The sequence below is a fragment of the Bufo gargarizans genome, chromosome 1, assembly GCF_014858855.1.
Source record: "Bufo gargarizans isolate SCDJY-AF-19 chromosome 1, ASM1485885v1, whole genome shotgun sequence".
NCBI lineage: Eukaryota > Metazoa > Chordata > Amphibia > Anura > Bufonidae > Bufo > Bufo gargarizans.
Window position 1 is genome coordinate 450,950,867 of NC_058080.1, and position 20,682 is coordinate 450,971,548.

Sequence of the window (20,682 nt, forward strand, 5' to 3'; positions counted from 1 at the left end):
TAGTCAGGTTACTCACTACAGTCTGTTTTGGATATGATCCTCTTACTTAGCAAAAATGCCTCGACAGTGTGATTAATAAATAATGAAAATTACCATTTGAAGGGATTGAATCCTGCTCATTCTGGAAGGGGGGGCAAGCCAGTTGCATTTCACAAAGTGAAGAAAGTCAATTTATTGACTAATGAAGAACTCACAAGCATACCTAAAACTGCAAAGTTTGAGGAGATATTGAATTTGTGGGTCTGTTATGAGCATGCTCACCTCCAAATTTCAAAAATCTCCGCATTATAACCGACTGTGGGCAACGTCCAATTTGAATCTTGGCCTCCCTCTTCCTTCTCCTTTACCCCTCTTTTTTTCTTTTATTTTACACTGAAATGACCTTGGGTATTGCATGAGATTTACATTACCAGCCAATTATTTGCTCTGTTTGTATGCTACGGCCGTTTTGTACTGAAGCTTTGTTCTTGCTGTGGCACCTAGCTCTGCTTGAATGCGATTATCAGACTATGTTGCATGCTTATTCTTGTACAATTTTGAAAGAGAAACTATTAATTCCTGTATTTTTGTAAGGGACTGATTAGTATAACTTTAAAATAAGCACCAGTTTAAAAAAAAACCAAAAAAAAAAAAACAGTAAAACAGACAGAGCTGTATTTTTCAGCAGGTAGTAATAAATCAAAAATGTAATCAAGCACAAAATTAAAATGCGGCCCTTCATAATGTATTCATCATTAGGTTTTGATTTTACAACTTGATGTTAAATTCTTCTGGCTCAAGAAACCCATTCAGGACTCAATAAAATCCATACAAGAGCATATTAAATTCTGCTTCTCAACCAAAGTTATCCCTCAGCATTGTGGTGGCTGTTCTCCAAGAGTCAAAGTGTGCAATCACTATGCATATTTTGCTTGGAGTCTGGAGCTTTCTTTTAACAGCAGTTTTCTTTTGAATTTTGTCAGCAGGTGGTATTCTTTTCCATTCTGCACAAAAAGATTTGATTTGGAACAATGCATAATGAAATCATTCTAATTTACATACTTACCCCTCTATTTCCTACAGCCACAGGAACGAATATAGAAGCAGCTAGTTGAGTTCTTAGCCATTTCAAGGCATTATATTTCCTAACCAGACACAGACCCACAAAAGCAACATTTAAAGCATATTGTGATATTGTTTATCGATATACATTTCTAAATATCCCACATATTTTTAACCTGCTAATATATATTTGTCTCAGCATTTAAATAATGTATGCTTAAAGAAGCACCACCACAATTTTTATTTTTATTGTCTAGCCCATTAGAAAGTTATGTAACTTGCAGTGAGTTTTCAGCTCCCTTCTGGTCCTCAGCTGTGTTATGCGGCAGACACGCGTCTCTCCAGCTGACACTGTGTCTTATGTGTGGACAGGAAGTCAAAATCTCTATTCTCGAACCTCGATGTGAATAGAGAAACTGACTTCCTGTCTAGACATAACGCAATCTGTGAGTTTGAGAGTCAACGATGGTCACAGCTGTGGACCAAAAGGAAGTGCATAACTCACAAATCTAGTCTCAAGTAGGAAAATTACCTTCACTACCATTTAGATCATGTAATTGGGACCACACAACAGTAGACTGTCAGGAAAGAAGCGCCTGCTCGTCAGCGGAGGAGACCTCTGTATTTACATGCAGAGATCTCCACCACAGTATTGGAAGGAGCAATTGCTAATGCTATACGGACTCGTTGTTTGCCAGCAGTGGATGCTGTTTACACAGCATGATCTGCTGCCGGCAAACAATCTATTAACCAATCAATGAGTGTTTTGCTCATTTATCATGTAATCGGCGGCACATTTACACTGCTAGATAGCCGCTAACAAGAGTACCTATGAAGGATTTTTAGCGATCATCTGTGGACTTCTCGTCCCGTGTAAAGGGCCCTTAACAAAAACTTTTGTGAAAGTGCTTCTTTAAATGCAGTAAACAAAACACATGATAATAACATGGGCCTAAACTACCACTTATAATACTTAAGGTAGAGTATCAGGTCATCTTTGATTTAATACCCATAATTACTGAATCTACAGCATGAGACTTTTGCCAATCTGCAGAACCAAAATGCACTAAGGAAAACCTTCAGAAGCAGTAAATAACCGTGCAATATCTAGGATAAACCTGCAAGTAATTATTTGCCGAGTTAATTTATAGCTTACAACAACTTTCGAACAATACACAGGATGGAAAATCCTTTAAACTGGCACACTTACAAAGTAACTAATAATAATAAAAATAACAATTAGCTACAGGGGAGTTCTAATTCCTGAGGATTTGTGCGGTCGCAGAGACAAGAAGCTTATTAGCAAGATGTGCAACTTTCTGTACTTGCCACAACATACTTGATTCCCTCAGGAGATGCCTACATGCAGGGGCAAAGTGTGGGGGGGCCAGGGGGGCCGTTGCCCCGGGCACCAAATTGTAGGGGGCGCCAGGCAGAAGGCAGTAAAATGAGGGTGATGAAGCCTATGGCTCCCATCTCCTCCGTTCCGCCTGGCCTCAAGCTTTAAGAAGCAGAAGAGTGGCGCAGGAGTCCAGTAGATCGCGATTATATCACCGAGGCCTCCTGCGCCGGGTCTCACGAGATGACGCAAAGCAGTAGGGCAGGGTGATGGGTTCCTGACCGCCTGCACCGGGACGCTCAAGCAAAGATGGAGAGGTGAGTATTATTATTATTATTTTTTATGTAAGTACTGGGGGCACTATGGAGGTGGGCAAAAGAGATACAAAGGAGAGGAGGCCAGTATATTTAGAAAGAATTGGCACCGTTTATATATTTTACAGAGGGACCATGATATATTATACAGGGGGCCATTATATATTATAGTTATACAGTGGGGCCATAATATATAATAATAATTATACAAGGGGGCCATCATATATTATACATAGGGGCCATTATATATTATAATTATACAGAGAGGCTATTAATAATGGGCCCTCTGTCTCTGTATAATTCTAATATATAATGGCCCCCCTGTATAATTATTATATATTATAGTTATACAGGGGGGCCATAATATATAAAAATTATACAGGGGGGCCATAATATATAAAAATTATACAGGAGGGCCATAATATATAAAAATTATACAGGGGGGCCATAATATATAAAAATTATACAGGGGGGCCATTATATTATTAATAGCCTCTCTGTATAATTATTATATATTATTAATAGCCCCTCTGTATAATTATTATTTATTATGGCCCCTCTGTATAATTATTATTATTATGGCCCCTCTGTATAATTATTATATATTATGGCCCCTCTGTATAATTATTATATATTATGGCCCCTCTGTATAATTATTATATATAATGGCCCCTCTGTATAATTATTATATATAATGGCCCCTCTGTATAATTATTATATATAATGGCCCCTCTGTATAATTATTATATATAATGGCCCCTCTGTATAATTATTATATATAATGGCCCCTCTGTATAATTATTATATATAATGGCCCCTCTGTATAATTATTATATATAATGGCCCCTCTGTATAATTATTATATATAATGGCCCCTCTGTATAATTATTATATATAATGGCCCCTCTGTATAATTATTATATATAATGGCCCCTCTGTATAATTATTATATATAATGGCCCCTCTGTATAATTATTATATATAATGGCCCCTCTGTATAATTATTATATATAATGGCCCCTCTGTATAATTATTATATATAATGGCCCCTCTGTATAATTATTATATATAATGGCCCCTCTGTATAATTATTATACAGACGTGGACAAAATTGTTGGTACCCTTTGGTCAATGAAAGAAAAAGTCACAATGGTCACAGAAATAACTTTAATCTGACAAAAGTAATAATAAATTAAAATTCTATAAATGTTAACCAATGAAAGTCAGACATTGTTTTTCAACCATGCTTCAACAGAATTATGTAAAAAAATAAACTCATGAAACAGGCATGGACAAAAATGATGGTACCCCTAACTTAATATTTTGTTGCGCAACCTTTTGAGGCAATCACTGCAATCAAACGCTTCCTGTAACTGTCAATGAGACATCTGCACCTCTCAGCAGGTATTTTGGCCCACTCCTCATGAGCAAACTGCTCCAGTTGTGTCCGGTTTGAAGGGTGCCTTTTCCAGACTGCATGTTTCAGCTCCTTCCAAAGATGCTCAATAGGATTGAGGTCAGGGCTCATAGAAGGCCACTTTAGAATAGTCCAATTTTTTCCTCTTAGCCATTCTTGGGTGTTTTTAGCGGTGTGTTTTGGGTCATTGTCCTGTTGCAAGACCCATGACCTGCGACTGAGACCAAGCTTTCTGACACTGGCTAGTACATTTCTCTCTAGAATTCCTTGATAGTCTTGAGATTTCATTGTACCCTGCACAGATTCAAGACACCCTGTGCCAGACGCAGCAAAGCAGCCCCAGAACATAACAGAGCCTCCTCCATGTTTCACAGTAGGGACAGTGTTCTTTTCTTGATATGCTTCATTTTTTCGTCTGTGAACATACAGCTGATGTGCCTTGGCAAAAACTTCGATTTTTGTCTCATCTGTCCACAGGACATTCTCCCAGAAGCTTTGTGGCTTGTCAACATGTAGTTTGGCATATTCCAGTCTTGCTTTTTTATGATTCGTTTTCAACAATGGTGTCCTCCTTGGTCGTCTCCCATGTAGTCCACTTTGGCTCAAACAACGACGGATGGTGCGATCTGACACTGATGTTCCTTGAGCATGAAGTTCACCTTGAATCTCTTTAGAAGTCTTTCTAGGCTCTTTTGTTACCATTCGGATTATCCGTCTCTTAGATTTGTCATCAATTTTCCTCCTGCGGCCACGTCCAGGGAGGTTGGCTACAGTCCCATGGATCTTAAACTTATGAATAATATGTGCAACTGTACTCACAGGAACATCTAGTTGCTTGGAGATGGTCTTATAGCCTTTACCTTTAACATGCTTGTCTATAATTTTCTTTCTGATCTCTTGAGACAGCTCTTTCCTTTGCTTCCTCTGGTCCATGTCGAGTGTGGTACACACCATATCACCAAACAACACAGTGATTACCTGGAGCCATATATATAGGCCCAATGGCTGATTACAAGGTTGTAGACACCTGTGATGCTAATTAGTGGACACACCTTGAATTAACATGTCCCTTTGGTCACATTATGTTCTGTGTTTTCTAGGGGTACCATCATTTTTGTCCATGCCTGTTTCATGAGTTTATTTTTTTACATAATTCTGTTGAAGCATGGTTGAAAAACAATGTCTGACTTTCATTGGTTAACATTTATAGAATTTTAATTTATTATTACTTTTGTCAGATTAAAGTTATTTCTGTGACCATTGTGACTTTTTCTTTCATTGACCAAAGGGTACCAACAATTTTGTCCACGTCTGTATATAATGGCCCCTCTGTATAATTATTGTATATAATGGCCCCTCTGTATAATTATTATATATAATGGCCCCTCTGTATAATTATTATATATAATGGCCCCTCTGTATAATTATTATATATAATGGCCCCTCTGTATAATTATTATATATAATGGCCCCTCTGTATAATTATTATATATAATGGCCCCTCTGTATAATTATTATATATAATGGCCCCTCTGTATAATTATTATATATAATGGCCCCTCTGTATAATTATTATATATAATGGCCCCTCTGTATAATTATTATATATAATGGCCCCTCTGTATAATTATTATATATAATGGCCCCTCTGTATAATTATTATATATAATGGCCCCTCTGTATAATTATTATATATAATGGCCCCTCTGTATAATTATTATATATAATGGCCCCTCTGTATAATTATTATATATAATGGCCCCTCTGTATAATTATTATATATAATGGCCCCTCTGTATAATTATTATATATAATGGCCCCTCTGTATAATTATTATATATAATGACCCCTCTGTAATATTACTATATATAATGACTCCCCCTGTAATATTACTATATATAATGACTCCCCCTGTATTATAATATATAATGGCCCCCTCTGTGTTATTACGATATATAATGGCCCATTATATATCCTTATATTACAGAGGGGCCATTATATATTATACAGAGGGGGCCATTATATATAATAACTAATAATAAAACTCTGCATAGATGAGACGCGGCTGAAAAAGGTGTCATGGCGGTCTTATCTCCGAATGAAGACCTTGAGGAAAGTCTACATCACAGGAGTTGTCACAGGATGGATAAGGTGCTGTATTCTCCTGTATATTTTGTAGTGATGTATGCAATGTCCAAACACATATTTGTTTCACGGTAGGGTTGAGGGGTGGATTGAGAATTTGGCCCACCCTGCCGCATCCTGGCTCCAGACTTCAGGTCACATTGTGTGTCTTCTGAATTCTGGGGCCTTATACCCATCTACTACATCATCTGTACTTAGAGAGTTACCACCATGTTATCTGTGGTGTTATATAGGACTGCTACATTATCTGTAAAAGGGGCGTGTCCACAGGTTGGGAGGGGGGGGGGGGTGCGCAATACATGGCTCGCCCCGGGTGCTGGCAACCCACGCTACGCCACTGCCTACATGATCCCTACAATGGGAACACACATTTTGACGCCATGTAAAAACACCAAAAATCTTAAAGGGGTTCTGCACTTTGTTTTAACTAATGATCTATCCTCTGGATAGATCAGCATCTGATCGGCAAAGGTCCAACCCCCGGGACCCCCACCGATCAGCTGTTTGAGAAGGCAGCGGCGCTCCAGCAGTGCCGCGGCCTTCTCACTGTTTACCGCTGGCCCAGTGACATAACGACTAGTATCATGGCCTCGGCGGGGCTAAGCTCTGTTCACTTGAGTGGAGCTTAGCCGCTCCCACGCTAGTTCGTACTAGTCGTGACATCACTGGGCCAGCGGTAAACAGTGAGAAGGCTGCGGAGCTGGTGGAGCGCCGCTGCCTTCTCAAACAGCTGATCGGCGGGGGTCCCGGGTGTCGAACCCCCGCCGATCAGATGCTGATGATCTATCCAGAGGATAAATCATCCGTTAAAACAAAGTGCAGAACCCCTTTAAGTCTGGAAAACAGTGAGGACAAATTTCCTTAAAGGGGTTGTGTCCACTGAGACATTAGTAGCATATGGTGGGTGACACCATATAGGTGTGGGCCCCTTTTCTGAGACCCACACATCTGTAGAACGAAGGCCCCAAAGCGAAGGAGAGCACACCACGCGTGTGCGACGGGCTCTCTTTTCAAATCTATATTAGTTCCAAATATAGTTGATCAAGGCCACAATGAACAAGCACTGCCACCTCTCCATTCACCTTTATGGAAGTTATATAAATAGCCAAGTCAGCACTATTTTTGGAACTCCAACAGAAATGAAGGGAGGGTGGCCTCGCATGCGCAGTGTGCCCGTGTTTACGCAGAGGCCCCATTCTAGAGATCGGTGTGGGTCCCATATCCGACACTGCTGGTATATCCTAGCGATATGCCACCAACATCTCAGATTTGACAACCCTCTTTAAGCACTACTCTTCTTTAATAATATAGCAACATGAGAAATATTATCTTTCTATAGGAAAGTTTATCGAAATGTGCCAAAACCAGTTATTATATTTATCCAGTAGGTTATGATGCATTTCTTAGCGCAAATTAAGGCAATTTCCTCTCTTGGGATTTTCTGGATCGGTGACCATTGTTGGAGTGGTTTAAGTATTTCTAACAGATTTATCAATTGCAAATTTTTTAAGTCACACATATTTTCACAATTTTACTCCATGGAAAGTAAGGCCAAAATGATTACTCTACTTTTCCTATAAACCTAACACTGACGAATGTTGCAACAAATTTACCATACATAGTGCATCTTTCGAAACAGTCAAACTGAAGCAGCACAAAAACAGGCATCTGGCACAAAGAACAAAATGCACAAGTGATAAATTCTGGCCTACGTTTTCTTGGGCTATAAGGATATCGTAAATATCACCCTGGACGATGCTATTATGGCTGATCCACCTTTGGCTAAACAAGGGTAAATGCAACAATGCATGCGGTTGTATTATGGTAATGGAAGCGTTTTTGCAGATCCATGACGGATCCGCCAAAAACGCTAATGTGAAAGTAGCCTAAATTGTCTATCTTCTTGATCAGGGTAAAGATGGAACATGGAGTTTTCAAAGAATAAAAAAAATAAAATAAATTAACACACAAATGCAATGTAAATTTTGAAACTGGAAATTGTTTCAGCTAATGAGATCCTTCAATCCCCTTTGACTTCAATAAGGCAGCAGAACATCCATAGTTATGGGAGCTCAGTAGGGGTAATGTATCAAGTATTCTATTCTACTTTCAAGAACTAAATTAAGAGGATCAATGAGAATGAATGGGTTATAAAAAATAAAAATAAATTGTAATTTTAAATAGTGCAGAGTTTTTAGAAAAGGCCTGGGGAAGCATTGTCTGGACTTTAGTGCATACTTAAAGTAGTAATACTTTAGTGCTATATACTAGTCTACACTCCAGGGTGGTCCAAAAGTATGCAGACACCTGAATAAATGGAAAACGGTAGTTGGGAATGGCATCCTGTGTGTGTGCATGTTGCTAAGGAGAAAGAGGCAAATCTGTGAAGGGTGGTGCCCAACATGGTGGCCATTTTGAAAACTGCCATCTTGGAATCAAGTTGATATTTTCACAAAGTATTGGCTGCCAAAAAAAAATCGATTTGGTTCCAAAATGGCAGCTTTCGAAATGGCAGCTTTGTTAGGCACCACCCCTTACAGATCTGCCCCCTTCTGCTAAGTAACTTGCCACAAACAGGATGGCGTCCCAAACCATGGTCTCCATACTTTTCAACCACCCTGTTGAATACAAAAGGAAAATCTAAAAACAGAATAAAAGTTCTAAAAAAAATTCGTAAGCACACTTTTTTTGAAAAAGCATTCTAGAACAATACAGTTGAAGGGCAACAATACAATGACTATTAGACTCGAGCCTAATGTCTTGCAGATTAAATATTTGTAGGTGCTACAGTCAATCAACATTTCAGAAGAAACTACAGATGAAAGCATCCAGGCATAAAAGGCAAGTGTGATAATTATGATGTGCAGACAAGATAATGGAAAATATTCCAGCCTTTGCCTGGTATATACACTGAGCATAGGCTTGACCTGGACAACTGGTGACGCCTCATCACATTTTACACAGTCAACAAAACTAATGAAATGGTCATTGTTTTATCACTGTAATTACTTAACAGAAAGCAATTATTTCTGCAAGCATCTGGCTAGTGAGTATTATAGAACTGCTATTTAGATAAGAGTTTTTATTCTTTTGAAAAGTGTTGTCCAACAGTTTTTAATATTCAGAGGGAAGCAGGTCGCTCTGTTACAGAGCTGGGGTCTGGAGCTTGTCAAGCTGGAAGAAATTATATCATGTTCATCTTTCATGTGACCATTCACCGATTCACTGGCCTCATCAGTCATGGTTACATGACTGGCATGTGCTTGCTGAGGTCAGTAATTAGATGAGCATTCATGTGAACAACGGAGGATGCAACATCATAACTTCTGGTCCAACAGGACGGACAAAGTTAAAGGGGTTATACGAGACAAAAAAATTTCCCCCATATGCCTGGCCCCCTCACACTGAATCTACTTACCTGGCTCTTGACAATGCTCCTGGTCCGCGCACTGCCGATTCTGCTTCTCCCTGTGCGCGGATGAAAACATCTGGTGTCAGGGGAAGCAGCCAATGGCAGGCAGGGACGAGCCTCCCTAGCATCGTACTGCCATTGGTTGCTCCCCCCCCCCCCCCAACACCAGATGTTTTCATTCGCGCACAGGGAGAAGCTGCAGCGGCTGTGGGGAGACTAGGAGCGGTGCAGGGAGCCAGGTAAGTATATTCAGTGTGAGGGGCCCGGGCATTTTTTGTCTCGGATAACCCCTTTAATACAAGGAATTAATCTACTGAGATTGTCCATATTGCCTCCTTTGCTAGCTTCATTCATTTTCCAGTGCATTACACACGGCTTGTTTCCAGGGGTTACGGCCGCCACTGCTAGTGCAGACACGAGGTCGCCAGGATGGGAGCCACAAAAGTTTGTAAACTTCCCTTTGGATGGGACAATACAGCAGAAAATTGTCCAGCAAATGATTTAAGTGACTGCACAAACGATCGAATTACCCTAGGAGCGCTCGTCAGCGATTATCTGGCAGATTCTCAGCCCATGTAAAGGGTCCTTAGGACTCATGCACACAAACTTATTTTTTTTCCACGTCCATTTTGTTTTTTTCCATACGTGGAATCATTCGATTCAATGGGGCCGCCAGGAAAGATGCTAGGTTAAAGCATTCGGGGCCTGGGCCCCTGTTGTTTTGTCCCAGGCCCCGAATGTCCTGCCTGCCAGATAGATACAACTGTATTGCTGTCCTCAGGACGGCAATACAATTGACTCTAATGCCCTGCAAGAGCGGAAGAACCTATGATGACATCTCAGTCCATGTGTTTTATAATGCAGTAGCTGAAAAGGACCTGCGATGATGTCACCATCAAGTGACCAGTGCAGGAGAGGATGGCTCAGCAGTGAAGAGAATTCCTGGGAAGAAGCTGTGGTGAGGTCTGTACACGAGGAGTAAGTAAAGGGGTAGATTACTCAGTGTGAGAGGCAGAGCAATGTTGGGAGCAATGTTGTAGGTTATTTAACTGGGACTGTATGTTAGGGCTGAAAGGAGGAAAGTTATTTACATAGGACAGTTGGTGGAGTGATGTTATTTATATGGGACTGAAAGTTGAGGGGGGTGATGTTATTTACATGGGAATGCATGTTGGAAGTGGCTGTGGGAGGAAGTGATGTTATTTACATGGGACTGAATATTGAGGGGGTGATGTTATTTACATGGGACTGTATGTTGAAGGCGACTGGGGAGGGGGTGATGTTATTCACGTGGGACTGTATATTGGAGGGGGCAGGAGAGATGGTGTGATGTTTTTTACATGGGACTCTATGGTGGAGGGACTGAGGAATTATAATTTCTGAGGACAGTAAACGGAGGAATATAACTACAGTGGGCACTGCAGAGAACATTATAAATACTGGGGGCACTTCAGGGCAAGCATTATTACAGTAGGGGGCGATATAAATACTGGGGCACTTCAGGGTGAGCATTATAACAGTAGGGGGCATTATAAATACTGGGGACATTAGGTGTTCTTACTACTACTGGGGGCTCTATAGGAGGGACTTATAGATCCACATTATTTTTACCAATATCACTATGGGGGGCCTTATTACTACTGATGGGTCTGTAGAGAGCTTTATTACCACTGGGAGAACAATAAGGGGCCTTATTTTTACTGTGGGCTTTGTAAAGGCATTAATAATACTGGAGGGCTGTTCTACTAATTGGGGCACTTTTGGGGAGCACTATCACTGTTGGAGGCAGTGTAGGGGGCAGTATTACTAATGAGGACATTCTAGAAGGGAATTAGTATTGGTGGGACTATGAGGAGCACTATTTCTATGGGGGGCTTCCTTCAGGATAGTATTTGGGGGTATTGGGTGGGTACAGCGAGCAGCAGGATAACACATTGGGGACTCCAGGTTGGGAGATGATGATAGAAATGTGAGGAAGCTAAAAAAAGGAAATTCATTGTTTTTGGATAGCAGATCCATGTTCACAAAGCACGATCTGCTACCCAGAAACTACGACTGAGATGTCCGCATCATTTCAACCGATAAAGGAGTGCTTTGAGCACCTTGACACAGGCAGATTATCTGGAACAAACACTCATACAAATATTTGTTCCAGATAAGACAAGACAAGGCTGTAAAGTAAAAGGTGGCTTTTTTTTTTTTTCTTGTGGACCTACACTGTTCATGAACATTTAATTTGAATGGCTGACATATAACTTTAAATGAAGGTAGGTTCCTTAAGCATTCTGTAGCCAAACGCTGATGATCAGCTAATCACCTGCCTACCCTTAAAGGGGTTCTCTCATGACTAATGTAAAAAATGATCATATAGTGAATGACAAGCTCTTTCTAATAAAGCCAGAACCAGCCCTGTACCTCACATGAGTCCAGAGATCTCCCCATGCATTGCTCTGCTAGACAAATCAAGCTGACAGCTTAGGTCATGGATGTCAAACTCATGGCCCTCCAGATGTTGCAAAACTACAACTCCCATCATTCCCTGATAGCTGTAGTATGCCCAGGCATGATGGGAGTTGTAGTTTTGCAACAGCTGGAGGGCCACGAGTTTGACATCCCTGGCTTAGGTGGTGCTATACAGATAGATTTTTTGTAATAACTCATTGGCTATGCAAAATTTTTAAATTACCAGCAATTACAAAGGATTCAGACACAGGCGCTGGTTGAAAAACTGTACAATATTTTTGTGGGACAACCCCTTTAATTTAAAAACACATTTGCCCTGATGAGACAACCACTTTAGGGACCATTCAAATAAAGTTTTTTTTCAGCGGAACTTTGTCACGGACAGCCGCACTGAAATTTTTATGAAATCCCCCCAGCAGCGACGTGGTTGCACAGCAACCCATCCCCTTGACAGTGACCTCCACGGGGCCTGCCCCCTTAACAGTGACCTCTACAGCACCCACCCCTTAACACTGACCATAGGTTACAGTCCCCTTAACTGTGACCTCCACCATTCCCAGTCCCCTTAAGAGAGACCTCCACAGCGACTGCCCCTTTAACAGTGACTGCCACAGTACCTCGCTGCCCCTTTAATAGTAGCCTCCATAGTCCCCTCCTCCCTTAACAGTGACCTCCACAGTGCCTGCCCCTTTGTGCGGCACTGCAGTTCTACCCCATTTGACTCAAATGGAGACTAGTTGAAATACCAAACAAAACCTATCAGCCAGGGTGGTTCTATTTAGGTAAGAAAGCAGCTATGTTTATCTAAGGCTACATGCACACAACCGTATGTGTTTTGCGGTCCGCAAAACAAACAAACAAAAAAAAAAAAACAGATGACATCCGTATGCCATCCTTTTTTTTGCGGATCCATTGTAACAATGCATAAAACGGACAAGAATAGGACATGTTCTATTTTTTTTGCGGGGCTACGGAAGGGGACATACTGATGTGGACAGCACACAGTGCCCGTCCTTTGGCCACATCCCAAACTGATGACCACTTCACTGTGAACAATGCCCTGCGGAACCGGATGATGAATTCCACAACTTCAGACAGACACATTTAAGGGCGGTGGGAGGCATCCAAGTGTCACGTGAGACTATTCAAAACTGTTTACATCAACGTGGTCTGTGTGCTAGATGACCTGCAAGGGTACCTGACCAGGCACAGGGGTCATCGTCTTGCATGGACCAGAAAGCACCAACAGTGGAAGAGGGACAAGCGGCCCTTAGTGCTGTTCACTGATGAAAGTCGATTCATGCTGAGTAGAAATGAAATCTCCAACATCATTGGTGGCCATCAAGGAGAGCGCTATGCATCTGCCACTGTTGTCAGAGGGGTCTTTGGTGGTGGTGGTGGTGGTGTTACAGTGTGGGCAGGTATGCCTAGTCAAAGAACTGCCCTACATTTTGTGATTGGTACAATGACAAGCCCGTACTACTTGAATATCATTATTCAAGTCATTTTGCCTGTGAGGAATGTGGAAATTATGATTTAATGTCAACCATGATTTTGATTGGATTTGATTCAACTTTATGGTCAGTACACCGGTATAAATACAGGGTAAGGAAATGCAGCCATCTGCTGTCAGATAGCAGAGAACTCCGCAGGGGGTCCTGGCTCAAGCAGGCCACTAGCGTACATTTCCCACCTTCACCCAGCCAGCCATAAAACCAAGCTAATTTAACATGAAAAACCTCTCTGTAGGGAGTCTCAACCATTGCCCAGATCAATTGGATCCCTCAGACATCTAGGAACCGGCAATTCATCCCAGGCAAAAGTCAGTTATAAATCTGCGAACTAGGGGCCAAGACCGACATGCCCCTGGTCGTAGGTTGGTAGTAGGATGCCAGGAAGGGGAGATACACAGATCTCCCCACAGAAAGCTAGTAACGGTACCATGTTTGGGCTCTACCTGTAGCCAGAACCCAGGCTGATCCGTTGATCCCAGATCCATCTCCATGTGACCTTCTGGTCTGTAGCTATGAATCCTAATGAGTTTAATGGGTCTTTTGGCTGTCAGGACCAGGAGGGAGGGGGGACCCCTCCCAGAGGCAGGAAGGGGAGTGGCTGACTACAGGTAGAAAGGCCCACGCAGGCAGAGTTCAGCGTCTTTCTCTGGAGGGGGGGGTCACGTTGTGTAACGTGTTTGGAGGGACCTGGAAACTGCTGACATCACTGCCCCCATGTGACTACAGCCAAGCCTTACAGCAATCCAGAACTCATCCCAACCCAAAGGACTCATCCATCTGGTAAACTAACATTTGTTCTGCTTAACCCTGTTTGTACCACGCAATCTGTATTTACCACTCAGACCACTGTATATATTCTCTGTGTAGATCGTGTAATGTCCTTGGCAATTAAATATATATTTTTAATCTTGTGCTGTCCTTGTATCTCGATCACGAATCCCCATGTCAGTGTTTCGGCATAGTCATACGCTACTGCGGGTTGGTTTCTCACCCTATATACTCCCGTTAGCGGACCGGATTTATATCAAACGAGAAACTGGTGGCAGTCTACCCGGGCTGAGAAAGCGCTGTTTCACTGGGTCAGTGAAAAGGCTCTCTCTCAGCTTGTGGCCTCTCTGTGCACGCATGGACAGGATGCGTCTGTGTAAACTGTATCAAGCGGACCTTACGTACTCCCAGGAGGGTGTAACGTCCTATTGGTAACCAGTGACTATACCGTATCTCGTGAGCTCAACGCGATTGATGTCAGGCGGAGCCGCGAGGTGCGGTATTAGTCACAGTGCCTCTGCATGAACAACACAGACCTAGTGTCATCTTCATAGATGACAATACGCCAGCCCATCGAGATCGAACCATTAGGGAACGGCTGATGGAGACTGGGGTACCTCAAAAGGAGTGGCCTGCACTTTCTTCAGACCTGAATCCTGTTAAAAACCTATGGGACCAGCTGATATATACACACAGTTGTGCTCATAAGTTTACATGCCCTTGCAGAATTTATGATTTCTTAACCATTGTTCAGAGAATATGAACAACACAAACTTTTGTTTCACTCATGGTTAGTGGTCGGCTGAAGCCATTTATTGTCAAACAACTGTGTTTACTCTTTTTAAATCATAATCACAACACAAACTACCCAAATGACCCTGATCAAAAGCTTACATACCCCAGTTCTTAATATCGTGTATTGCCTGTCCCCTTTAACATCAATGACAGCTTGAAGTCTTTTGTGCTAGTTGTGGATGAGGATCTCTATCTTGTCAGATGGTAAAGCTGCTCATTCTTCCTGGCAAAAAGGCTCTAGTTTCCCTAAATTCTTGGGCTGTCATGCATGAACTGCACATTTAAAAGGTCTCACCGGAGTGGCTCAATGATATTGAGGTCTGGAGACTGAGATGACCACTCCAGAACCTTCACTTTATTTTGCTGTAGACAATGACAGGTCGAATTGGTCTTGTGTTTTGGATCATTGTCATGTTGGAATGTCCAAGCACGTCCCATGCGCAGATGCGGGATGGAGTGCAAATATTCCTCCAGTATTTGTTGATACATTACTGCATTCATATTGCCATCAATTCTGACTAAATTTCCTGTGCCTTTGTAGCTCACACGTCCCCAAAACATCAGCGATCCACCACCATGTTTCACAGTAGGAATGGTTTACCTTTCATCATATGCTTGGTTCACTCCTCTCCCAATGTAGCATTTATGCTTTTGTCTAAACTGTTCAATTTTAGTCTCATCACTCCACATGATTTTGTGCCAGAAGGTTTGAGGCTTGTCACTGTGCTGTTTGGCATATTGTAAGCGGGATACTTTGTGGTATTTGCATAGTAATGGCTTTCTTCTGGCAACTCAACCATGCAGCCCATCTTTCTTCAAATGTCTCCTTATTGTGCATCTTTAAAACAGCCACACCACATTCTTCCAGAGTCCTGTATTTCAACTGAAGTTATTTGTGGGTATTTCCTTGCATCCCGAACAATTTTTCTGGCAGTTGTGGCTGAAAGTTTAGTTGGTCTACCTGACCGTGGTTTGGTTTCAACAGAACCCCTACTTTCCAGTTCTTAATTAGAGTTTGAACACTGCTGATTGGCATCCTCAAGTCCTTTGATATTTTCTTATTAGGGATCGACCGATTATCGGTTTTACCGATATTATCGGCCGATATTGAGGATTTTAACTGTTATCAGTGTCGGCATTTATTTTGCCGATATTCCGATAACAAATCGGGAACACAGATCGCGCTGCTGACAGCGCTCTCCGTGTTCCCTCTGCAGCACAGGGGAGAAGGAAGCAGTGTCTCCCTCCCCCCTGTGCTGCTGCTGCCGCCGCCAATGGGAGGACAGGGAACAGGAGGAGGGGAGGAGCTATGGCCACTGCGCCACCAATGAAGATAAGTCTCTCATTCATTCATATACAGGAGGCGGGAGCTGTAGAATCACATAGTCGGCTCCTGACCTCTATGAGCTGTAGCTGCGATCTACGGTAGTTAACCCCTCAGGTGCCGCGGATCGCAGCTACCGCTCATAGAGGTCGGGAGCCGGCTATGTGATTCTGCAGCTAGCTCCCGCCTCCTGTATATGAATGAATGAGATTAATTTTCATTGGTGGCGCAGTGTGCCCACGGCCGCCCACCCCCACCCCAGTATTAACAACATTGGTGGCGCAGTGCGCCTGCGGCCCCCCACCCCCACCCCAGTATTAACAACATTGGTTGCGCAGTGCGCCCGCGGCCCCCCCACCCCAGTAATAACTAACAACATTGGTGGCGCAGTGCCCCCCCCCCCCCCCCCCCGCAGTATTAATCACTGGTGGCAGTGGCCACAGGATCCCCTCCTCCTCCGATCGGAGCTCCAGCAGTGTAATGCTGGGGCTCCGATCGGTTACCATGGCAGCCAGGACGCTACTGAAGCCCTGGCTGCCATAGTAAGCTCCATGCTGCTGTGTGCACAAAGCACAGAGCAGCAGGGGGTGTAAAGTCCTATTCACCCTGATAGAGCTCTATCAGCGTGAATAGGACAAGGGTTCTAGTCCCTAAGGGGGCTAAAAGTTTGTAAAAAAAAAAAAAAAAAAAAAAAAAAAAAACACAACACCAAAATATTAAGTATAAATGAAAAAGAAAGATTTACAAAAAATAATAAAAAATACACATTAACAATAAACATTCATTTTCAGCAGGAATTTATTTTTTTTTTTTTTCTTTTCAAAAATGAAAATTCACATAATATCGGTATAAATTATCGGCTATCGGCCTAAAAGTTCACAAATTATCGGTATCGGACCTAAAAAAATCTATATCGGTCGATCCCCATTTCTTATATCCCTTTCCTGTTTTAAAGACTTCAACTACCTTTTCCCAAAGATCCTTTGACAATTATTTTGCTTTACCCATGACTTAGAATCCAAACAACCTCACTGCAGCACTAGATGAAAGATGTAAGGGTCTGTCAGGAAAGTCATTGACCTTTTATACACAACCACTAATTACAAGCAAACAGATCACAGGTGAAGATGGTTATCTTTAATAGCCATTGTAACCCTTTTGTGTCAAGCTGTGTGCATGTTATCAGGCCAAATCACCAGGGTACAGTATGTAAACTTTTGATCAGGGTGATTTGGGTAGTTTATGTTGTGATTATGATTTAAACAAAGAGTAAACACAGTTGTTTGACAATAAATGGCTTCAGCCAACCACTAACCATGAGTGAAAAAAGTTTTTGCGTTTTCATTCATTCTCTAAACAATGGTTAAGAAATCAAATTCTGCAAGGGTATGTAAATGTATGAGCACAACTGTGTATACACACTACCTGGCCAAAAGAAAAATGGCACACACTGCAATATTTCAACTTCAGCTTTGATTTCGGCATGTCTTTGCTGTGGCATCGTTTTCACAAGCTTTTGCAATGTCTGGACATGTATTTCTGCCCAGAGTTGCATTATTTCTCCCCAAGATCTTGTATTGATGATGGGAGATTTGGACCATTGCGCAAAGACTTCTCCAGCACATCCCAAAGATTGCCAGTGGGGTTCAGGTCTGGACTCATGATGTCTCATTCTCCCTGAACCACTCTTTCACAATTTTAGCCTGATGAATCCTGGCATTGTCATCTTGGAATATGCCCGTGCCATCAGGGAAGAACAAATCCATTGATGGAATAACCTGGTCATTTAGGATGTTCAGGTAGTCAGCTTTCCTCTCTCTTGGAGCACATACTGTTGCTGAACCTAGACCTGACCAACTGCAGCAACCCCAGATCATAGCACTGCCCCCACAGGCTTGTACAGTAGGCACTAGGCATGATGGGTGCATCACTTCAGCCTCCTCTCTTCTTATCCTGATACGCGCTTACACCCCCACCTTAAATTCATACAGCTGATGGGTGAGTGTGTCGGACCCCAGCCGATCTGATATTGATGACCTATCCTGAGGATAGGTCATCAATATTAAAAGCCTGGAGAACCCTTTTAAAAAAAACAAGTCTCCAGCGACTGGCCAAAAATAGCTTTGGCTGAAAGGGGTTAAAATATATATAAATAAATAATATCAGTCACAAACTAGTACAAATTGTTTTCATCATGTTACTTGATTACAACTGATTACAGAAAACTGATTACAATTATACATACAGATATGACCATGTAAATATGCATAAATAAGTGTTTACCTTGAGCCAGCCTTTCCAGTCTCTTTCCGTGTTCTGGTGGTATAGAGTACCTTTTGGAGTAAACCAAAATGTATTAGTTAAAACATCAAACTTGAATGATCACTAACTTTTCACACAAGTTTGCATAAGTACAGGCGAATATAAGAAACGATCTAATATATCTCATCAGGCCTCGCTCCTAGAACCTTCTAAACTAACACTCTTAGGCCTCATGCACACGGCCGTTGTTTTGGTCCACATCCAAGCCGCAGTTTCACATTCACTTCAATTGGGCCGCAAAAGATGCGGACAACACTCCGTTTGTGGACCGCAAAACACACAACGGTCGTGTGCATGAGGCCTAATTCTGTCTTGCGAGACAAAGATGGTCTGTCAGCTCACTGAAGGATCAGATTACAAGATACCATAGAAGTTTATGGAGAGGGAAGGAGGAGTGAGCTGCAGTGAGAGAAAAGCAGAGACACACAGACAGACACTGCCCAGCTAATAGTGTTATATCATACCCAAGCATTTAATTCTCCACATTAAAGGGAACCTGTCACCGGGATTTGGGTTATAGACCTGAGGACATGGGTTGCTAGATGGCTGCTAGCACATCCGCAATATCCAGTCCCCACAGTTCTGTGTGCTTTTATTGTGTAAAAATAACGACTTGATGCATATGCAAATTAACCTGAGAGGAGTCCTGTATGTGAGATGAGTCAGGGACTGGACTCATCTCAGGTTAATTTGCATATGTATCAAATCGGTTTTTTTTACACAATAAAAGCACACAGAGCTATGGGGACTGGGTATTGTGGATGTGCTAGAGGCCATCTAGCAACCCATGTCCTCAGCTCTATACACAAAATCCCGGTGACAGGTTCCCTTTAATACAACTTTCTAATGCTCTGTATGGTAATTCTGAGCGAACAAAATAATGAAGGAAAGAGCAGAATCTCCTGGTTTTCATGTGCTTTATATGGGAAACATTTAGTATTTATTCTTCAGGGACAACTGAGAAGTAGAGACTGTAGAGGGAAACCTGCTAATAACTGCAGAATACAGGTACTTTAATTTTCAAAATTCTGACACCGGCATTAGTAATTTGAGTATACAGAAACAATTGTAAAAATGATTGACCAATATTAATTAACCCCTTAAGGACCCTCGCCGTACATGTACGGCGCTGGTGGACGTGACTAAAGGACCAGTGTCGTACATGTACGGCTCCTGCACCCACCCGATCAGCGGCACAGACCCAGCAGTCCCTGACAGCCAGGCCCCTGCTGCATACGCCGGCATTGGTGAAAACACAGATGCCGTATCTCCTTCGGGTCCCTGGGGAACATAAGGCAGAGAAGGCAAGCCCGATGCCTTCCATAGGCATCGGGGCTTGCCTTCTACGGGAGCCTGTGAGATCCAGCCCTTAGGCTACTTTCACACTAGCGTTCGTCGGTCCGCTCGTGAGCTCCGTTTGAAGGGGCTCACGAGCGGACCCGAACGCTTCCGTCCAGCCCTGATGCAGTCTGAATGGATGCGGATCCGCTCAGACTGCATCAGTCTGGCGGCGTTCAGCCTCCGCTCCGCTCGCCTCCGCACGGACAGGCGGACAGCTGAACGCTGCTTGCAGTGTTCAGCTGTCCGCCTGGCCGTGCGGATCCGTCCAGACTTACAATGTAAGTCAATGGGGACGGATCCGTTTGAAGATGCCACAATATGGCTCAATCTTCAAGCGGATCCGTCCCCCATTGACTTTACATTGAAAGTCTGGACGGATCCGTCCGAGGCTATTTTCACACTTAGCTTTTATATGCCAAAATAATGCAGACGGATCCGTTCTGAACGGAGCCTCCGTCTGCATTATTATGATCGGATCCGTTCAGAA

At 42.6% G+C, this 20,682-nt stretch overlaps 1 protein-coding gene across 1 annotated transcript in view; it reads right to left on the reverse strand.

The window, feature by feature from the left end:
* Positions 1-20,682, reverse strand: part of KDM4C (lysine demethylase 4C) — a 324,567-nt gene that overhangs the window by 236,346 nt on the left and 67,539 nt on the right. The window contains exon 6 of the mRNA XM_044272540.1: positions 18,816-18,865. Within this exon, the coding sequence (XP_044128475.1) occupies positions 18,816-18,865 (50 nt within the window). The remainder of the gene's footprint in view (positions 1-18,815; positions 18,866-20,682) is intronic.